The sequence below is a fragment of the Cynocephalus volans genome, chromosome 2 (genome assembly GCF_027409185.1).
Source record: "Cynocephalus volans isolate mCynVol1 chromosome 2, mCynVol1.pri, whole genome shotgun sequence".
Lineage (NCBI taxonomy): Eukaryota > Metazoa > Chordata > Mammalia > Dermoptera > Cynocephalidae > Cynocephalus > Cynocephalus volans.
The window spans coordinates 81,389,622-81,413,377 of NC_084461.1; the positions used below are offsets into that span (position 1 = coordinate 81,389,622).

The window sequence follows — 23,756 nt, forward strand, 5'->3', positions numbered from 1 at the left end:
TATGAGGATATTTCAAAAAGTGCATGAAAAGATTCGTATTATCTTTCAGTTCTACTTTCCCACAAACTTTTTGAAGTACTCTTGTGTGTGTGATACCTGTTTCCAGAGACTCGTCTGACCTTGTGGAACAGGCTTTGCTCAATGTGCAGATGAAAAAAAGACAAATTAGGAGCAAGGAACAGTTTTGCTTTCTCTCGCCAGCCCCTGAAGTCCATTGATGTCTTCTAAGTCATTTTCACTACAGTTTTGTGCTGAGTGTCAAAAGTGGCTCAAAAACTTAATTGAAGGATATATAGTGGTTGAAGCATGAAAGTCACTGACTCTTTATCATTTTGTGAGAGAATCCAGATCTTACTTCCCCAGAAACAACTAAAAACAGCAGAAGGTGGCTGGGCTCCCAAGGTTGTTTTTCTTTCAATTCAATACATACTGTATCAGAAGCACGACAAATTTCTTATTCAAACTTTTTACCTAGAAATCTCTCCCCTCTCCTTTGAGTAAACAGGAAGCAGTGAGGGAATGCATGGAAACTAGGAGATAAAACTTTAAAAGAAGATAATTATTACAGAATCTTTAATTGATAGATTTAGATTTTAAAAACCATTACATAAAGTTATCTATTGCTATTTTGCAGGGATAATGACCAAGAGAAGATGAAACGTAATGACTTTAAAATAGCTAAAATGATACTCAAGTAATATCTGGAGCATAGTCGAGAAGTCCAGGAGGAATGAAACCATGATTATGAGCTAGTTAGATCTTTCATATGAAGCTTCGGAAATATTTTATGAAAACATTGGTTCCAAAGCAGTATGTAAGAAAGCTTATAGGTTGAAAGCCAAATGCAAATGATGTAAATGACTAATGGAATAACAGGATAAATAATCATTGTCTAGGTTCTTATCCTGTTCAGATATGTGAACATATTTCCTGTGTCTTTAACATCCTCTGGAGCCAAAGGCAGAACAACACAGATGGGGAAAACATATTGTCCCAAAAGGAATCATAGGAACACTTGCCTTGTAGAGAGACGCACTATGGTCATAATAATAGATGTCTTATATATTTAAAGAAAATTGACCAACAGTTTTGTCCACCAGTTCGTTGAATAAATGCACCCAAGAATCACAAAATATATATTCTGGATATTAATCCTTTGTCAGATGTATATTTTGCAAATATTTTCTCCCACTCTGTTGGTTGTCTTTTAACTCTGTTAATTGTTTCTTTTGCTGTGCAGAAGCTTTTTAGTTTGATATAATCCCATTTGTTTATTTTTCCTTTGGTTGCCTGTGCTTTAGGAACTCAGAGAACTTTACAAGAAAAAAACAAGCAACCCAATTAAAAAATGGGCAAAAGAGATAAGTAGGCATTTCTCTAAGGAAGATATACAAATGGCCAACAGACATATGAAAAAATGCTCAACATCACTCAGCATCCGGGAAATGCAAATCAAAACCATCTAACCATCTAACCATCTAGATACCATCTAACCCCAGTTAGGATGGCTAAAATCCAAAAGACTCTGAACGATAAATGCTGGCGAGGTTGTGGAGAAAAAGGAACTCTCATACATTGTTGGTAGGACCGCAAAATGGTGTAGCCTCTATGGAAAATGGTATTGAGGTTCCTCAAACAATTGCAGATAGATCTACCATATGACCCAGCTATCCCACTGCTGGGAATATACCCAGAGGAATGGAAATCATCAAGTCGAAGGTATACCTGTTCCCCAATGTTCATCGCAGCACTCTTTACAATAGCCAAGAGTTGGAACCAGCCCAAATGTCCATCATTGGATGAGTGGATATGGAAAATGTGGTACATCTATTACTACTCAGCTATAAAAACGAATGAAATACTGCCATTTGCAACAATATGGATGGACCTTGAGAGAATTATATTAAGTGAAACAAGTCAGGCACAGAAAGAGAAACACCACATGTTCTCACTTATTGGTGGGAGCTAAAAATTAAAATATAAATTCAGACATACACACACACAAAAAAAATGGGGGAGGAAGAAGATATAACAACTACAATTACTTGAAGTTGATACGACAAGCAAACAGAAAGGACATTGTTGGGGGGTAGGGAGGAGAGGGAGGAGGGAGGGAGGTTTTGGTAAGGGGCAACAATAATCAACCACAATGTATATCTACAAAATAAAATTTTTAAAAAAAAGAATCACAAAATAGTTTTCATATCTTACTAATGCTTTATATGCTTAATCACAAAACATAATCTGTGGTAAATACTGAATTAAATTTTTATGATACTGTCTTATAATTTTTTTAAAAAAGAAAACACAATTTTTTCCCTCATCCTCCCCCTCACTTTGTCCCAAAGTACATTATTTAATAGGAACTAAAGGTTAATGGTTCCCAACAGAAGACTTTATACTAAAAAAAATATAAAGTAAACTTTTACAAACCATAGATTCAGCAAAACTGATATCAATAATAGTTCTAAAACATCTTTAAAGGCATAATTAAGTATCTTTAACACACTTCTTTTACAAATAGTAAATTTCTCATACCTGGAATGTTACATAAAAAGTCCCATAATTGTTCTTCTTCCATGTAGGTCACAAAAACATTTCCAAATGTTTGTGGAGAAAGATTGCAGTGGTACAGTACTTTAAAGATAGCTTCCATCAAGCTGGGTCCTTGGTTCAGATAATTTTCTGTATCAGAAACTTGTTCTTGAATGGTATGTTCTTGAAGAGAATAAAAGTGATTTAGTAAGGTAGGAATCAGTGAATGGGATTCAGTGGTTCAGCTAACCCAAAACTGTTTCTGAGACACCCATGGATATTTACGGGGGAAAAAACAACCTGTGAGAAGGACCACCTGACATCACTTCAAAGGCAATGCTAGTTTCCCTGTATGTCAGAATCCTTTCTCTTAAGGAAAACTTATTTTGTTTCTTTTTCTCATTGAAAAATAATGCACATTCATTCTATAAATTATATAAAAAGAAATCCAGACATTTAAGGTAACTAAATTATACCACGGGAAAATTCACATCTATAGTATTAACAAAATTAAATGATATAAATTCTACAAATAAATTTATGAATGTGTCTCAAACCCATAGACCCTGTCATTTCAGAATGAAGAGATTTATCAGTTGGTTCCTCAAGACTACATAAAGAATTCTACAAAAATAAGGCCATTTTAATTGCCCCTTTCAGCCCTCCTCTGGCTCCGTTATGGCTTCCTAAACGATCAGTAAGCAGAAGTTCCTGTGCTAATGCACGGAAATATAGAAAGGTGAAATAAGATTTCCTCTTTCATTTGGATGATTAGCATGAGATGTCCACTATGATAGCAAGCAAAAATAGTTTTGAATTAAAGATAACAGCTCTTATACCTTGTCTCCTCTATTTGAATTATTTTGGGAAAATGTGATCTAGAGTATTTGGGAATGAGTGCATTTCCTTATTCTTGCTCACTTGGAAGCTCATTAATTTTGTTTCTTCTTGATAATTTTATTTCTGTGATTTGATTTTCATGATCTAGAGGAGCTCGCTGTTATCCACAAACTAAGAAATAGGATCAAAGACTTTATGCAAAGAACATTTATTGGTTTTGCTTTCTAATATTGTTTCTTTCTTTTTAAAACAAGTTAGTTTTCCTTTAGCAAGCTATCCCTGCCCCTATCCACCTCCACCATCCACCCCCCAATACACACACTTAATTTATTTGGTTTGGGTGGAGCTGACTCTGTCATCTGAGGTGGGCACATGACCAAGGCCTGGCCAATCAGAGCATGATGCCTCCCATTGACAGTGATTAGTTCAGGGATGGGCAGGTAACCAATGGGAACCTTCCTCAGAATTTTTGCTTGAATTATTGGTAGAGCAATGCTCTCTTTCTGCTGAGGTTGCTAAGCTGGTAGAAAGTAAGCTGGAAGTTGCTGATGGCCATTTTGGGGATAACTTGACTAATAGTGAATCTGACACGATAAGAAGCAGAACCAAGAGATAGAAGATTCCTGATGAGATGACACTGTTTGAGAACCTGAGTCCAGCAATATTTATGTTAGCTAAGCTGATAAATTTCCCTTTTTGATTAAACTAGGTTAAACTGGATTTCTGTCACTTGCAATCTAAAGGGTCTTGACTTTTTCATCAAGTATAAAATGTTAAATGGCAAGTATTCCTAATTTAGACATTCATAATTTCATCTTTTTTTATCCAAATAAAGTTCTCTCTGCCTTGCCCTCCTTCCAATTCATCTTATATATAATTTTAAGTTATCCTTCATGTCATCCCCCAGGTTTAAACCTTTCCCTGTTCCTCCACTTACTTTGTTAAAAATTTTTTAGCTTGGTGATCAACAGTTTCCACAATCTTTCCCCAAATTACATTCCAATCCCCAAATATCTGTTCCACCCATAAGGGTCTATTTGCTGTTCCTTGCAAATGCGTCCTTCCATCTCCTTTTCCTTTTCTATGCCAATTCATCAGTCTAGAATGTTACCCTCCAATAAAATTCCTATGATTTAAGCAATCAATTAATTAACTGACTGCTTACTATGTGTCAGCCACTGTACCAGATGCTGAGGCCTTCGCCTTCCAGGGGTTCACTGACAGTGTCCATACTTCCACAAGGGAGAGGGGATGATAGGCAAGTAAACAATCATTACAGCAATGTAAGGATGAGGAGGGTGACCATGCATCCTGGTTTGCCCAGGGCAGTCTTGGTATATAGCACTGTGGAAATACAGAGGATGATGCTTTAAATTTTGGGGGGAAACACAGAAGAAATCACAGAGAAGACCATGCCTTGGCTAAGTCTTTAAGGAGGAGTAGAAGTCTGTCAGCATGACAAGGTTGAGATGGGGAAATCGTTGCAGGAAGACCAAAGAGTTAGTGTAGTGGTGACAAGACTGGTAGCTGCTGGTGGCATGGCGTGGCTGAAATGAGGCTGCTGTGAGCACATGAGAGACGAGAGGCAGAGCACAACTAATCTAAGGCCCTGTGAATGGTGCAGTGGCAGTGCAGGTGGGGGAAGGGGGTGGATACGAGGAACAGTTATAATAAAAATAGCAAGTATTATTAGTATTTCTACTACTATGGAAATGTGTTGAGATACTTCAATAAAATTGTATTTTTTATTTTTCTCCCTCTATTTTTCTTAATCCCAGACCAGAGTAGTCTATTTTTATGTATTTGCCTCACAGATTTCTGCTGTTTGAAAAGCACAAGTAGACTGAAGTCAGTTGCCCTCTAAGATTTAAAAAAAAAGAAAAAGGAGAAGAAAAGCTAAATCTATTGAATGGTTATTAGTTTGAACTACATAATATAGCCATTCTTGTAGGCCAAAAATAGGGTAAAATATTAGCACTACCATATGATTCCATGGTAGTGCCAATAATTTACCTTTTGTGTGAGGCAAGAGTTTGGAGGGCTGAGAGAGAGGAGATGCTCTGGGACTAGGGATGCTCTGGGACTGAGAGAAATGTCTGGATCTGCAAGGAGACCCCTGCATGGCTCACTGACAGTGCTCAGGGGAGGAAGTTAGATCCTTGACACAGGCTCTTAGCCTCATCAAAGTTTCAAGCCACACCTGACTGCTGCAGTTCAAGGGACCACTGGGACAAGGATAAAGGGTTTCAGATAACTGGTGATCAATAAAACCTCCCAGGGACCTCTGCATCACCCTGGGGTGATGCATCACCCAGGAATATGTAGGGTTAAATATCCTACCAGCCAAGTAGAATGGGTTCTCAGAATCCTCCTCAAGTTGATTTGAAGACAGTAAGTGATTTTGACATTCCTTGAACTCCTGAATTTATGAATTGAGATTTAAACCAGTTCCATAAGAATAAAGCTACTATTCACAAAGTACTTATTGTATGACAAACATCAAATAAGCTGCTTTACATCTCATCTTCAAAACACTCTATTGAATAGGGGTTGATTATCCCAGTTTTACAGATGAACAAAGTAAGTTGAGAAAAATGAAGTAACTTGTCCCAAGGTCACAAAGATAGTAAGAATTTGTCTGTGCTGGTGGCATTTACTCTAATCTCAAATTTCTCAAAGCTTGCTTTGACATTATATTGACAGTAACTTCTGAATGCAAAGCACTCAGTCCAAACCAGGTGTTTGGTATACGTAATATATTACCTTAAGGTAAAATACTTTGCAAGTAGCATTCTACATTTTCACATACATTATCTCATTACATCTCTAGTATTGTTTTATTATATGACTTTCTATGGATGTGCATCCTGTCTTCAGGTATCCTGTTTTCAGGTATCCTGTCTTCAGGTAGCACCTGAAACAATGTTACATATTTAAGTAATGTTTTAATACTAAAGAAGGAAGACAAAGGGAAAGTAAGGGAGAAAGAAATAGATTTCTTGCATATTTTTGTTAGGCTTTGGTCCATCTAGAAATTGCTTTTTTGGAATGGCACTCAACCACCCTCTGGTCATACCTACTCCTTTGAAATCTGCTTTTCTCTTGACTTCCTTACAGCTATCCTCTCTTGGTTTCAGGGTGCCATCCTGGCATACCTTTTCTGGTAGCTCTTCTTTCACCACCTAGTACTGAGGGTGGTGAACTTTTTCTATAAAGGGCCAGAGAGTAAATACTTTATGCTTTGTCAGCCATTTGGTCTCTGTTTCAACTATTTAACTCTGCCCTTGAAGCATGAAGGCAGCCATAAATGATATGTAAATAAGGGTCAAGGATATGATGGAATACAACTATATTTACAAAAACAGATGAGGTCAAGAAGGGGAACTTGGCCCATGGGGGCTCCCCCCATAGCCTTGGCCTTAGCCTACCTACTTCCAGTCTCACTGCTTTATGTCTGGCTTAGCGATTGTTATCTTTTGACTTCAAAGATCTATTTACACAGAAGTTTCCAAATTACCCATCTCTGACTTTCTCTTTCTCTTTCATTTCCTTGCTGTGTTCCCTATTTCTGTCTAGGACATCATCATGCCTTAGCAGTATTTATTTCTTCTCTGAATTGTTAGGTGCAATAGAATAAATATATTCCTGCCCTCATCCTCCTTTCCATAATGCGTCAAGTTCATTTTTCCCCCATTGTGTCCCTTCTTCTCTGTTTCTAACACTAGTGATATAGTTTAGATCTTCTTTACCTCTTGTGTATGTTTTCTTTACCTCTAACACTCCTCAGAATATACATTAAATCTAAACTTCTCTGGCTGCCTTTTAAAATCCTCTATAACCTTATGCCTTACATATCCAGACTTATTGTTTTCTCTTACCACATCCCCACCGCCCCCCGCTGCAATATTCCAAGATAATTTCTACTTTGAACCTCACTCAGGATCTAATAAGGCCTGATGAAGAGTGACCCTTAGCAGATTCCAAATGTTTCTAAGTCTGTGTCCTAGAAAGCTGGGGAAAACCAATACTTTTGCCAGGTACTCATTCACAAACATTGTTTTTCCTTAGCTTTTGAATTGCTTATGCTATTGGGATATTCTTCTTGTGCCCACTTTCATTTTGATATTCCCCTATTCCTTTCAAGAAGACAGCCATAGTTTTATTATTTTAACCTGCTTTTTTAAGTTAGTCCTGCTGGGGTTTAGCACACACTATCCCCAAATACGGCATCTTGGCATTTGAGAAAACAGCAGAAGCAGGGAAGTCTCTCTGACCTTCTTTCATCCTTTTCCCCTGGAGCAGGTCATAAAGAAATTCTCTGGCTTTTCTCTAAAGTAGGTCATAAAACCCTCTTTCCAGAGGTGCCCTCCTTTTACCCAAAGGAAAAGAATGTCCTTATCTCTGAAGACACAAGGACACAGAGAAGAATCTGAACAAACAGGACTTGCTAAGTTCTTCCCAGTTTATTGCCATTAGATCATACTCCTGTGTCCAATCACACTTCTGTGCAACTGTCCACTCTTCATCAAACCTAAGCAGAAAAAATTCACAGGATTTCCCTGTTTCTTTGGGTCTTCATTTCTGAAGACTCCCATGTTATATAAAACTTATACTAAATAAATTTGTATGCTTTTCTCTTGTTAATCTTTTATTACAGGTGCCTCAGTCATGGACCTTGCAATGAGTGAGAAAAGATAGTATTTCTTTCTCCCCTATAGTCCCTTCTCCTCTGAATGTAGGTTCTAACCCTTTCCTTTCTCTTTCCCTTTGCTTTCTGGATCAGACATTTATTTTCCTAATATAAGATTTTCTAGGTGTGTGTTTATGGGTTCTTCAGTAGCGAAAGAGATAAAAATCAATGAGTTCTAGATCTGCCTAATGCATTCAAATGTCGTCACTTTGCCTCCCTCAATCAATAATTTCACCCAAGAGGTATTTTCCTGTTAGACCAACATCTAACCCAGGCCTGAGCTCTCTTATTGTCCTCCTCATCGATATAGTCACAGTCCTAGTCTCTCCCCACTCTTCCTTCTCCCTGCACTAAAGGAGAAGTGATTCGTCTGAATGGTGAGTTTGGGGAGAGCCACTAGGCATGGTTGGCTTAGCCCAGTGATCTGTTTTCCTTTTGGGGTCTGCCTGACCACAAGGGGTTGCATTCTGGCCTGATCTCCCCTCTATTAAGTCTATTAGGGCAGACTCTGCCTCTGCAAGGGAGTCCTGTGGTTTTCAGCTCTGCTGGTGGATTGGGAGTGGGAAATGGGAAACTGGGAAACTAGGGGGATTGAGAGGATGGGGGGGAATCAGCTTAATTCTGGAGAGCAGTGTTGGCAAGCCACATATTTATAGCCATATTCTCTGACTGAGACCTTACCAATAATAATAGCAGTAGTAAAGCTGCTACTTTGAATATCATCTTCCTTCTCCTTTATTGAATGTTTTATATAGTATATAAACAACGTAAGATTTGAAAACAGATTATCTTCGCAGTAACACTGAAGGGCACTTTTCATTGTAGACATTATTTTAAACTCCTTTTGATCATTTGAACTTGCTAGTGCTTCTAAAGAAGAGTGGTGTCAGGCAAAGAATGCAACCACAACCCACCAGGAGACTGTACTTATTGCTACCAAAGATTTACACATACATGGTGTACTATCAGTTTGCTTTCCAAGACTGCTTAATTTTTACTTTCTACAAGAATGTTGATAATGACAAGCTCCTGCTGATTCACTAAAATGGATCTGGCAGCAATGTTGTGGAAGAGCGTGCCATAAGCTCAGGCATGCTGAACTAACCAGGCACTAATGAGCATTCCTAACCAAAGGGAAGAGGCTGAGAGACTCATTTTCAACAGAGGTATTAGATAGAAAGTGCAAAAATAGAAAATGCAGCATTTAAAACAAGGACTCAAAACCCAAAACACCCGGCCAATAAATTAATACCCTAAAAAAAGAGATAGAGTATCACATGAAAATTATTTTAAGAAAACACTAAATTTGAATGTCACAGCCTAGTTCACTATAAAAATTAATAAAAATAAAATTGAAACCTGATTTACAAATCAGTTTAATAAAATTGTGCTTTGTTGTATAAAAGGCTAACAACAAATAGATAAAACCTATAAATAAATAAATACCTGCCATTTATTTACAAACTTTCAATTATTAATATAATTTGATTGTTAGAGTTTTGTCCCTCGAACTATTCTTATTCAGGCAAAATTTTAAATTTTAAAAGAGAAGTCTCATGAAATGAGTCTTAAACATATGAGGACTAAAAAAAAAAAAATTTTTTTTTTTCAGCGATACTTCTTCCCAAGTTGTTTCCTGGGAATTATTTTCTTGCTTTATGTCATAAAATGCTTACATACAAATTAAAGTTCAGAACTTACAACTGACTAGACGCTTGTTTTCCTCAGTTCCCAAATATACACTAACCATCAGATTTCTACCTCTTTTGAATGCCCACAGGCCCTAATTATAGTGGGATGGGCGACATATCTTTACTGAATACCTACAATGGCACAAGCATTATGCTAGGTGTTTTACATACATTTTCTCATTTGTCTTGATCCTACGTAGTAAGGTGTATATTGCCTCCATTTACTATTTAATAAAGAAACTGAAACTTAAAGAGGCTGACAATTTATAAAATAGAAAAGTACTTCATGAATCATTAAAAAATAGCTACATCTAATAGAGTAGAAATTTATAATTGGAAAATTGATTACAACTAACTCCACAAAAACCAATAACCTGTACATGGCATACACAATCAATTCTATATGCTTAAAAATTATTTTGTACTAGGTAACATTTTTATAAGTGTAAATAGGCAAACCTCTTTGAAACAGTTTTGGCTGTGTCTACCTGTGTCTACTCATGCTTTTTCTAAGACAAGATTTTCCAAAGTGAGTTTTATGGCATGTTAATGGGTAGCACGTCTATTCTGGAAACTCTGGATTCAATAACATTAAACACTTTTGTTTTCTGCAGGATTTCTCAAATCCTTAATTATTCATGAACTCTGTGGCTCTCATTCTTCCCTGAGGCAAGCCGTAGAAGCTAAAATCCCTCTTCCCCAAGGTGGGTCATAGAATATAGTTGAACCCACCCACTTTCCCCCTCCCTCCACCTTTCTGTCTTGGAGCTGGCCATACAGAAATTCCCTGACCTACCTTCGTTCCAGAAAGAATTCTGCCCCATACCCTAGAGGAATGAATGGTGCACAGAGAGGCCAAGAAGAATCTGGACAGGCCTTGGTGGGTTTCCCTACTCAGTTAATCAGCACTAGATCATACTTTTCTTGTCCAATCACACTTCTGCACGGCTGTGTCTGCGTCATAGAACCTAGGCATAAATATGGACAACTTTCCCTATATCTTTGGGTCTTCATTCTGAAGGTTCTCATGTTGCATAAAACTATGATATAATAAAACTAGTTATGCCTTTTCTTCATATAAATCTGTGTTCATCAGGTGATTTTTTCAGAGAACCTTCAGTGTGTTGGAAGGGGATGTCTTCCCTTGGCCCCTACACTATATAGTGTTTCTACGGTTTTTTGACCATGAAATCCTTTTGTAGCATTGCGTCTAGCAGGATTAATATTCTTTAAAACTGAATCTAGAAATCATGCATCTGACATTTGCAAATAGGCTTTTAAATGTACTTCTAACCCACTGGGATCCGCAAATGAAAGTGAGCAGTTAGGATGGAAAAAGAAGCAAGGTAGAAGATTAAAGAGTTGTTCTGCATAAGAAAGTTGTCAATTGGAAAAGAAATGACTGCTCATCAGGTCACTAAAGTTGGGTTTAATTTTAATGCAACGAAATCACGTGTGGAGCAAGGAGGATTTTGCTTTAGCAGTAGGCACTGGTAAGAATAACAAAGCACAGCAAAAACAAGTCTTTAAAAATTTTGATTCCTAAACCTGCAGATTTATACCAAGGTCTAACTATCTGGTTAAGAAACATAATGATTTTATATGGCTGCCAGACACCTTATAGGGAGGTCAATAAATATTTCCTCAATAAATGAATAAATATTTGTTGAGTGAGTGAATAAAAATTCTCTAGCACCTGTGACAATGGTGACTTAGTTTATTGTCAAATACTTTCAGTGGCTGGATAACCACTGCCATTCCAGGCACCCTGTCTCTGGTGGACAGCTAGAGTTATCAAATTGTTTCGCATTTAAAAAACTATAGACCACCACTGGCAGAAAGGACTACAGAAATCTAAGCTACTCTCTTCAGTGGATAAAGAAAAGAGGTACAGAGTTGTGAATGACTTCCTTAGTTTTCAGTAGGGATGAGAATTCAGGTTTTCTGACTAACAGACTGATAACCAAAATCTATTCCCTTCTAATTTATTACCAACTATCTCCATTTGCAGAATTGGACAGGTGTTTTTTTTCTTTTTTACAGGAAAACTCAAAATATTTGAAGATGCCTATCTTGCCTCCTCTAGTCTTTTCTTCTCCAAGTTACGTACTCAGTTTATGTAAGCAAGGTAGCCTGGTATCTACTTAAATCCTTAAATTTTTATTGTTTTTCTATGTGTTGAATCTTTTTTTTAAATTTGCAAAGATGTGTATTTTATTTTTATTTTTTAAATTGATAAATAACAATTGAATATATATTTATGGGGTACAATGTGATGTTTTGATATAGGTTTACAATGTGGAATGATTAAGTCAGGCTAGTCAGCAAATCCACCACCAGTTAGACAGGAGGAGTAAGCTTTAGTGATTTGTTGCACAGAATGGTGACTATAATAAATAATAATGCATTGCATATTTCAAAATTGCTATAAGAGAGTTTAAACGTGTTGACTTTTTAATTTTTTAATTTTGTTTTATTTTATTATGTATGCATTTATGTAAATTGCCTTCACTTTTTAAAAAATTTATTTTTAATTGAAACATAATTGATTATACGTATCTGTGGGGTACAGCATTGAATATCAATACCTGTGTGCAACACGTGATCCTCAAATCAGGATAATTACTATATTTATCATTATACAATGTAGTCATTTTTTTGTGTCCCTTTACCAATTTCAGGGACCCTCCCTCCCCCTCTTGTGTTGACTCTTAAATGGGCAATTTCTCTTTAAAAAGATGTGCTGAGAAAAGGCCATGATACCACAGACAAGGTCTGATGACCACCAAGCATAGGTAGACTAATTGGCCCAATGCTACAGCTGGTAGCTCTAGAGAGTAAGATGAGTTTTGAACTCCAGCTGTGCTCCCCAATGAATACAATGTTCTTATAATATGGAACTGAATTAAAGCTATTTCAAGGGGAGATTCCCATCTGTCCAAGTGGAAATGTACTCAGACCTTGAGAGAGAAGTTAAAAGTGCCATGGTAGGGCTATGTGCAGGTCTCTTCTCCAAAAGACCACATTGCAGAGAAGTGGTAAAGACACTGTCTGAGCCTGGGTGTTGCACAATATTCTAGAAGAGGGGTTGGCAATTAAAGACCAGGGAACAAATCCAGCCTGCCACCTGTTTTTGTATGACCCACAAGCTAAAATCGACTTTTACATTTTTAAGCAGTTGAAAAAAATCAGAAGTAGAATATGTTTTGTGACACGTGAAAATAATGTAAAATTCAAATATCAGTTCCATAAATAAAGTTTCATTGGAACACAGCCATACTCATTCACTTATGTATTGTCTGTGGCTGCTTTCATGATACAATGGCAAAGTTCTGTTTGGGCTCACAACACAACACCCCAAAATATGGCATCTTAGCATACTGCGTATTTTAAGCTAACAGATGTTGGGAACACTACAGAAGCAGGAATGTCACTTTTTGACCTTCTCCCTCCATCCTTCCCTGAAGATTCTCATGTGACAGGTGGCCTGCCCTATACTGGAAGGGAGAAAAGTCACAGAGAGGCCAAGAGAACATGAACAGGCCCTGCCACATTCCTCCCAGTTTATTACCATTAGATAATACTTCTTCCAACACACTTCTGCATGACTGTCCATAAAAATACAGTTTGGGGCCGACCCTGTGGCTCACTTGGGAGAGTGCGGCGCTGGGAGTGCTGAGGCCGCGGGTTCGGATCCTATATAGGGATGGCCAGTGCCCTCACTGGCTGAGCACGGTGCAGGCGACACTAAGCCAAGGGTTACAGTCCCCTTACCGGTCACAAAAAAAAAAAAAAAAAAATACAGTTTTCCCCGTGTCTTTGGGTCCTCATTTCTGAAGGCTCCTGTGTCACTTAACCTATATTAAATAAATTTGTTATGCTGTTCTCTTGTTAATCTGTCTTTTGTTACAGGGGTGTCAGCCATGAACCTTGCAATGGGTGAGGAAAAGATAGTACTTTTTCTCCCCTCAGTTTGGTAGTTGTGATAAAGACTGTATAGTGTACAAAACAAAATATTTACAATCTGGCCCTTTATACAAAATGTTTGTCAGCCCCTGTTCTAGAATACTGAAAAAAAATGTACATATGTTCCAGATATTTAATACTAACTACATAGTGATATCTTCCATCTATGCCCAGATCACTCAGAAGTAAAAGTAGGTGTCAGCTTTTCAGATCAGTCTTTCCTTACCACCCAATCTGTCAGTCTCTATCATTCCATTTTAGAAAAGCACTTCATGGTACTTATTAGTAGCTGAATATATCTAATTTTTTATTTGTTTACTTTATAAGGCTTGTTCTCCCCACCTTCCGCCCAGCAATCAATCCCCAGAATATAAGCTTTATGATGGCTGTTTGGCTTGTCATGTTTACCACTGTATTTCCAGCCAAAGAACAGTGCCTGGTACATACCTGATGCCCATTAAATATTAGTTGGATGGAGAACTTATTTATAAAATCAAGTAACCAAACATTTCTAGAAATTAACTCAGAAGAATATTGTTTCTTATTTCTAAGAAGAATCATCTCCACAAAACCTCATGTTTTCGTTTCAGAATTCATTTCAAAACAATAGACTTTCAGGAAGAAACAGCTATTCTTTCTTCTAATGAAGAGCACTTACTCAAGTGTGCAATTTACCCAATTTCTCTGTATCTGTTTCCTCATTTGAATAATGGTCCTAATAATCCAAGGGTCATAAGTGAAATAATATGTTAAATCACTTTGAGTTGCTTGGGAAGAGATGGTACAAAAATTCATGATAATAGTATCACTTGTAATATGATGCGCAATCATATTACTAATCACATTACTAATACTAGAAGAACATTAGTAAAGAAGACACATGTTCTTACAGGCATAATAGACATTTCCTAAGTGCCGCGAAGAGATAAATACAAAATATTTCAGCCACTGCCACGCCAGGTTAGATCTGCTTCTGCGTAGCTGAAGCATCTTAGCAAAACTCATACTGCCAATCTCCTAAGCTATAAGCAAATGTTCTCAAGGAGTACTAAATATATAGAACTTGACCATATTTATTTGGCCCATTTCTCATCTTCACATGCATGGCAGCCACTAGGGCAACACCTCTCCAGGCACACCAGTGTCCAAAAGGGTAACCTCATTTCCTAGGAGACACTTAAATTTATGCTTAGGTGGAAGGGGAGAGTTACTGAGAGGCAGAGGGTGAGACTATTGCATAGACAGTATAGGAGTAATGAGAGAAGAAACATTTATCAGGCATATTTTTCCAGGCATTCAGTATAAAAGAATGGAAAGAATTTAACACATATTAAGTACCTACTAAGTGCCAAGCAATGCGCTAGGTGCTTTATGTTTATTTAACGTTTTAAAGCTCAAAATGCAGGGGGCTGGCTGGTTAGCTCAGTTGGCTAGAGTATGGTGTTATAACAGCAAGGTCAAGAGTTTGGATCCCCTTACTGGCCAGTCGCCAAAAAAAAAAATAACTAAATAACTAACTATAATAAAGCTCAAAAGACATATTTAAGGTCAATATTAGTAATGCATTTAGAAATGAGCAAACTGAAGTTTAGAGATAACAAAGCCAATGAATGAAACAGAATTGTTGTCATGGAAATTTAATTGGCCTCTATTCATTCAACAAATACTTTTTAAGCACATTCTATATGCTCAGTACCAGTGTGAAGTACCAGGAATCAGATCAGGCACTGGGGATACAATGATAAGCTATCCCCACCCTCCTGGAACTGTCAGTGGCTGAGAAATATGACATTAAACACTATTATATCAATTAACTTTTGACTTAAAATTGTGACAAAAAGAATTGAGACCCAGATAGGACAATCAGGGATGACTTCCTAGGAGGTAACATTTAAGCTAAAAGATGACTCAGAGTTGCCAGACAAATACAGGGGAGGAAAAAACATTTCAAAGTCTCTATGGCAGGAAAGAACTTGGTATATGGGACCACTGAAAGGTCATTGGTGTTGGAGCAGCTGTCACCTTCTTCAAGACACTTCTGCAAAGAGACTGTGGTTATAAATATACAAATCTATGATGCACAACCTAGACCAGAATATGAGTGACCCTGTGTTGGAGTATGCTATAGTGGGGGACAGTAGGACAAGATGAGCTGGACAAGTTGACCACAGCCGGAGCACACAGAGCATTGCTGGTCTCTAAAACATTAGGGTCCTTACCCAATTAGCAGTGGGCAGCCACTAATGGTTTTTAGCAGGGGAGTGACATAATCAGATTTGTATTTGAATAAGATCATCCTTGCTGACTGTGATGAAGTTCCGGATAAAATGGTTTATAAGTATTCTTAAATTAAAATTATGTCTCTTTATAAGCCTATAATACATTACAAGGACATGCCATGCACTCAAATTCTTTTGTCTTCTATAGCAACAGACACCTTGTTCCATATCCTTGCTATTTAAAAAAAATGTCCAGGGACCAGCAGCAGCGGAAACAGCATTACCAGTGAGCTTGTTAGAAATGCATAATCTCAGGCTCCACCCAGGCCTACTGAATGAGAATCCGCAATTTTAACCAAATCCTCAGGTGATGTGTTCACACTTTAAAGACAAGAAGGCTTGTTTTACGTAATCATACCCTACCACCACCCCCAGAAGCACCACCACCACCCACTCTCATAGAGACTCAGCAGACCCTAGATGATAACTGTTTCTGAGACTGTAATAATTCTATGGAGTCCACTGATACCTCTAGGATAGCCCATCAGCATTCTTGGACAGGATCCTTGCTTGGAAAGGACTAGGGCAAAAACACTCAAATACAGTTCCACTATTCCTAGTGGAATATACCCTGTTCTTACAGGGTATAAATCCAGTGAAGAAAAAGATGCCAAAAAAGTCAAGATTCCTGTAGTGCAGATGTTGTTACTAATAAAAGCAGCCCATCACGCCAATATTAGGAAAGCTAAGAATACCAAGAGAGAGCATACTTTTACTTTAGGTCACCTCCTTTAAGACAGTCATAAAATGGCACTTTGGTCATATTTATAAAATGAAACAAAACACACACATACACACCATGCATAACAAAACATTGAGTTTCTGATATGCCTCATTATCTAAAAGGTCAAGAAAATATTAACTAAAAGATAAGAGAATTTGAATTGATTCATTCATTTTAAGTTAACTATTGTTTGGTAGTGGTAGCAGCCCTTTAACTAGAATTTTCTCCACTACATCTTTTTTTTTTTTTTTTAATCTTTAGGCACTTTGTTACAAGGTTGAAAAGTACAAAATGTGCTATCAAAATTATCCATTCCTGAGGTTTCTGATGGCTTCCATGAAGCTATCAACACTGCTATTTGGTAAACATTCTGTGACTCTGCTTGGATGGTGACTCTCCACATAGTATGGTGTGGGTGGAGGCACAGACTGTGGAAGCCAGCTGCCTGGATCAAATCCTGCTTTGCCACTTACTAGGTGTGTGGCTTGATTTCTCTGTGTCTCAGTTTTCTCATCTGTAAAATGGAGATGATAACGGTACTTACGACACAGAGCTGCTATGATTCAATGAGTGAACACATTTAAAGCACTTAGAAACAATGTCTGAAACATGTTGAATATTATGTATTTGCTAGTTTGCTGTTGCTAAATTACTACTGAATATCACAAGAAGCCAAGTTTCACTGGGAATCATTCTTAGGGCAATAGGCAAAGGAAAGAATGTTAGTCACATTTCATTCAAATGTCACTAGCAGGAAAGGTCACCTGCTAACAATTGGGAAATTTCCAAATATTTGTTCCTTTGATGCCATATGTAAGAAAACAGTGAGGCCATGTGATCTCAGCAAACTAATTACCAAAACAATTGCCCTGAGTTTTTAAAGTCAATAATCCAAAATTATATCTTACAATTTTAACATCTTCTATAAACATTTGTAGTTGAGAATCTTTTTTCCTTTGGATTTAAGATGGCCTAACTTAAAACAAAAACAGCAAACATTACCTTCTCATGCCATCTGAACTGTACCCAAAGAGTGTTATAAACCACCTACCATGTGAAATCAGTTCATTTTTATGAAGTTTTAACAACGCAATCACTCCCTTAAACTGCCATGTGAAATCAGTTCATTTTTATCAAGTTTTAGCAACATAATCACTCCCTCAAAATGCTACCTACATTATTTTTATACAGGAGGAATTATTATATACTTCCTAGACATTTGCAGTCTATAAAGCATATATTATAAGTTAAAATTTTACCATTCATTTATTTAATTTTGTTATTTTTTGATCCTCAGTGAAGTTTCATCTGAGATTACAAGATAGCCATTTCCCTACGTGCTCTGCCGAATTTTTTTGAACAAATGTTCTGAAATACTGTGAGATTTTTAATCAAATGAATGAAAAGAAAATCTCTACAAAAATATTACAAACTAGTTTGTATGTACATAATAATCTCCATTTTAGTATAGCTAATAAGATTCCATGAGTATATTGCTTCTAACCTAAAGCGACAAAAATTTTACTGGACTTACTAAGTTGGTCAATCAATTGATTAGTGAACTCTGTCACTTCACCCTTATGGTATTTAAAGTAGCTAGAAAAATTCAATACAAGATAATACCAGAGCAACAACATAACCTAATAGCCTTTGTAAAAAATGATGGGTATTTGAGCAGGTTAGGTAAATACACTGCTGTACTCCATAAGAACCACAGCAAAAGGTCATACAATATGGTACCTCTGATAACTATAAATCTTTAAAAAATATCACGTTGTACATACCAGAAGGTGGACGTAATTGTTTTCGATAAGTAAATGTGGGATTTATTTGCAAGACAACAGGATTAAGTATTCGTATCTACAGTTGCTCTTCCTATACTTAGTGGCTATACCAGTATCATTAAAAGGTTTGATCTCAGTTGATTTTCCAGGCTATTCTACATAACTCTATCAATAGGAGACCATTTCTCTTATGGGACCATGCCCCTGAGTTTTAATGATTATATCGGAGTAACTCTCCCAGCCGTGTCAGACACTCTCCATGCCTTGCCTGAAAGCTCAGATTATGGAGTTTAAGGGAAGCTCCATATTTTATAGCCTAACTGATCACTGATTGGCCAAGCACTATTTATGGAGCTCTTTATGTAAAAAGCATAGTGCTAGCTTGAGAAGGAATATGAAATGCTATAAAACAGCCCCAACTACCTAGCTGGAAAGACAAGTTATTTATTTACTTATTTCTGGAGGCTGGCCAGTACAGGGATCAAACTCTGGACGTTGTTGTTATCAGCACCATGCTCTAACCAACTTGAGCAACCAGCAGGCTTGGAAAGACAAGTTAAATACATGTGCATCAGGGTGTCCTGGTTGATCCAACCTGAGAGTGAACAGATAACATTTCTTCATGATACTATTACTCCACTCCAGGGTTTAATTTGCATGAATATTTGTAGTCATGCAAATTCAAGGAAGGACAGGGAACAGAAAGCTCTGGCTGGGTTTGGAATCCATGTCTACCCACTATTTATCAGCTGTGTGTACCTCTGAGTAAGTAGTATTTACTTTAAACTCCAATGTCCTTATTTTTGACACAAGGATAATAACAGTATATACTTTCTAACGTTATAAGAAGAATAAAATTAGATAGTAAATGTAAAGTGTTTTGCATAGTGTCTGACACCTAATAAGTAAACAATAAATGTTGGTTACTTGAGGAAGTAGTTTTCCAAGTGCCAGTTTCCCCTTAGTAGAATGAAGATACAACCTGAAGATAAAGAAATTGCTTACAGGTGAACTTTGTGGGACTTGAGATTTGAGGCTGAATGCTATGAATCTCAATCATATATGAGCAGGCTGGTAGGTCTGATGACATCTGCTTCATTCATATACATATACAATAACAATATAAGGCAGAGTATGCTAATAAAGGGCAAATAAAGTAGTCAAGATAATGGACACTGTGAACCTCAGGGAAGGAAGAGATCATCGTGAGCTAGAGTGTTCAAAGATCTAGAACATCAACTGGCCATTGCAGACTGGTGGAGGTTGAGCTGTCTATGGAGGGTCTTTTAAGCAGGAAAAACAGGGGAGCCAAGGTATGTAGAAAGCACATGCATGGGGTTCTGGGGACAATGACTAGAATGGAGGTGGGTGGGTGGTGTGTGCAAAGGAATAGTGGGAAAAAAGGTGAGAAAACGAGCATGGGGTCATATTAGAATGGCTGAAGTACCTGGATTTGGTCCTGCAGGTGATGGGGAACTAGAGAAAAAAGATTTTGATGTGGGAAACCTATAGTGAAATTAGTGATTGATAAGACTAATCTGGCTTCACATGTGGTATAGAATATAAGAAATGCAGGGCCGAGCCCATGGCGCACTCGGGAGAGTGCGGCACTGGGAGCACGGTGACGCTCCCGCCGCGGGTTCGAATCCTACATAGGAATGGCCGGTGCACTCACTGGCTGAGTGCCGGTCACAAAAAAGACAAAAAAAAAAAAAAAAAAAAGAAATGCATATGGGTATGAGAACATGGTTAGGAGACTCTTCACAGATGAAGGGGTCAGCAATGTGATATAATATTATACTGGCATAACTTTACTTACTATTTCCTAAAATAGCATTCACAGGGGAAAAAAATCTAATTGAGAGCAGTATGGTCTTCTCTTAATTTCCATTCATAATTTTCTCATGATTATTTCTCCATGCCCCCTTGGATATGGCTGTAAGCCACAGCTTTCTTTTTTATAAGTTGCATAAGCACTCTTCATGATACACTAACATTTCTGTTGTTGCTCTAATGCAATCTTTGTCTCTCTCCTGTCTCTCCCTTCCCTCTCGCCTCTCTTTCCTCTCTCTCTCTCCTTGGGTCCAATTTAGACTTGTGCTTTGGAAATATAACTGCATTCCTATGAAACTGTCTTAGGCATTTCAAATGCTGCATATGGATACATTTCCATATAATGGTAGTTGTGATAGAACAGTGTCATATAAAAATATTGTTTTCCCTCATTCAGAGTTCCTGAAAAAAAAAAAGTTCAAATAGATAGGTAGGTAAAGTTACGACTCAATATTTTGCCGGCTGCTAATCCTGCTGACTATGGATACATGCAGTTGGTTTACATTATTCTGCCAATATTTGAGGAGAAAAACAAATTTTCATTCAACTGGAGCAATGACTAGGTTTTTTGAGGACATTCTTATACTACAAATACTCACTTGAGCTCTTCAGCAAGATTCTCAGTAAAAGCCCATCATGATGCAGTAGGGTTTCCAGAAGCAGGTTCCAATTACAGCTTGGCTGGGATAAGAGCAGTTTCAATTGACCCTCAGCCTTCAATCCTCCAGCTGATGGAGTCCTTTCAAAATGCAAGATAAATATGGAGTAATGAAGTTAATTTATCTATGAAATTAATAGCCTTAAAGTACAGATGAAATGCTAACTCCTTTAAATGTCAATTCCTCCCAGATTATTCTGAAATGCTTTCATGCTTACTTACTTTAGTGTTGCTCAGGGAAGGAATTACATCTAATCTCAACTAGCTAATAGCAAATTAACATTTGGTAGCCTCCCAAATTTAAAACTGATACAAAATAATCATGCTTATATTTCATGGAACTTTGTTTTTGTTTCATGGGGGGGAAAAATCATGTACGCATTTATTTTGAATGCATTCATTTATTTATTCACTAAATACATAATGAATGCCTACTATGTGCTATAACTCCTTTCATTATTCATGGAAAGAAGTTCAAATGGGTTCTGGCTATGTTCTATGAATGCTGATAAAAATTAAAGGAATTCAAAGCTTCTGTCAAGGGTCAACTGTAATCTAATTATTTAATATGTAAAGCCTTAAATCAACATACGATTATCAGAATTGCTGCTAAAAGACACACTGCTACCTACTTGGGTAATCATTTCATCAAAGATACATAATTCCAAGGCAAATAAGCTTCTACTTGCAAAATTATCATCAGTGTTGAACAGAAAATTGAAATCAGGTCCCCCACATCACCACTTTCATTTGCCAATGAATCAGCAGAAGATCAGAAAGTACAGTAGGAATTGAAAGCTGATAACATTATTTACCTTTTTTCCTTCTAAAATCTCAAAATTTAGGTTGGCTAAAGGTCACGACATGGGAAATCAGCTTGGAACAACAACAAAACAAAAAGGAAGGAAAGGGTCAAACTCTATCTGGTGGCAGCCACAAGGATTATGGGAAGAGGGTGGCATTGGCAAGGAAAGGTGTGACTGAGTGATGTAGAAGTGTGAATGAGCACGAGATGCTTCAGAGCGGGAAAACAATGCAGAGCAAAGGGTGTTGCTGAGAGAGACAACTGACGGCGTTATCATTAGTGAATTATCATTAGTGAATGCAATTTACGAGTGGTGAGCCAGCCAGTTATCAACACAGCCTAGACCAGTGATTTCAAAGCTTGGGCCCCAGACCAGCAACAGCAGCATCCTTGAGAACTAGTTAAAATGCAAATTCTCAGGTCTCATCCCATCAAAAATTCAGGGGTGAACTCCAAAAATCTGTTTTAAGAGGCCCTCTCTAAGGAATTCTGAGGCATGTTAAGGCTTGAGAACCACTCTTTTATGCAGTGCTTTCACAGATAGTGGGGATAAGACCAGTTAACATCATCTTTTCTGCCTCTATGCCTTTGTGTTCATATAGGTTGGCTTTGGCTGTAACCTGCAATGGACTGAATGCCTGGGTCCCCCCAAAATCTGTATGTTGAAACCCTAGTCCCAATGTGATAGTATCTTAAAATGGGGACTTTGGGAGGTAATTGGGAGACAAGGGTGGAGCCTTCATGAATGGGAATAGTGTCCTTACAAGAAGAGGCCAAAAAAGCCAGCTCACCCTCCTTCCAACATGAGGATACAAGAAGTTGGCTATTGGCAACCTGGAAGAGGCCCTCACCAGAACCCCACTGTACTGGTACCCCCATTTGGGACTTCCAGCTTCCAGAACAGTGAGAAATAAATGTTTGTTGTTTAAGCCATCCAGTCTATGGTACACTTGCTATAGCAGCTTGAGCTGACTAAAACACCATCATCCATGCAACCAACTCCCTATAACCATTTACCTTTATCTTAAACCTACCCATCCTTTAATCTGCTGCAAAAATCCCACTTTCTCTGTGAAGTCTTCACTGAAAACTTCTCTTTACAATGGTCTCTCTCACTCTGAGTTAAAGCATTTATGGCAAGTATATACATTTTAGCACTATATTATTTCATCAATTAGAGTTTTATCTCTTCACCCAGATTCAAGCCTCATAAAGACACTGGTTTTATACCCAAAACTTCTACCAGTGACCTAAACACATTCTGATTGACTTGTCTGCTCATACATGGGTAGGCAAACTCTTTTAAAAAAGGATGCTTTGCCAGATAGTTGGGTAAGCAAAAGTGAGGATTCAAAGGTATAAAATGAAGACGTTTCAAAGCACCCTCCCCCTGCCTTGGCTTGGTGTTTGGAACATCTCATAACCATAGGATGTGTAAAATCCTTCAGCCTGTGCTTGAACTTTGGCCCAACCAAGGCTTCCCATGTAAAAGTCTGATAATGTAACTTGAAACAGAGTAACTCCTTGGGCAGTTGGTGGGGTAGAGTTAGCTAGGGAAACCCCTGCTCTGGGTGGGTGGTGAACTCTTCAGCTAGAGGAATCAAGTTCACCAGTTCTGAGCATTCCAGGAGTTCTGAATTATTTTCCGTGACTGGTCTGGCTTTTGCAGTAATCCCAAATATGATGCCAAAGAAAGAATCTAATAGGTGTGCCCCTTGCACTGAAAGACTGAAGCAGATCCTCACGTGGCCATCCCTACTTCCATCCTAAACCCTGAAGGCTGACTTCTAGAAGCTCCCTTGGAGGTCAGTAGAAGAAAAGCAGCTAGCTGGTAGTAAGTTGTATATTAAAACTGACTTAGTCTGTGAACATTTCCTACCTATATATTATGCTTGAGTTGAGTGCTGCTTTAAGGATACATTTAATGAACTGAAAGATCCAGTTTGGCTGG

At 37.7% G+C, this 23,756-nt stretch overlaps 1 protein-coding gene across 1 annotated transcript in view; it reads right to left on the minus strand.

The window, feature by feature from the left end:
* The window catches only part of KIAA0825 (KIAA0825 ortholog), a 379,872-nt gene that overhangs the window by 226,933 nt on the left and 129,183 nt on the right, over positions 1-23,756 (minus strand). The window contains exons 13-14 of the mRNA XM_063087402.1: positions 20,942-21,081; positions 2,539-2,718 (exon numbers count right to left, since the gene is read on the minus strand). Of these exons, the coding sequence (XP_062943472.1) occupies positions 2,539-2,718; positions 20,942-21,081 (320 nt within the window). The remainder of the gene's footprint in view (positions 1-2,538; positions 2,719-20,941; positions 21,082-23,756) is intronic.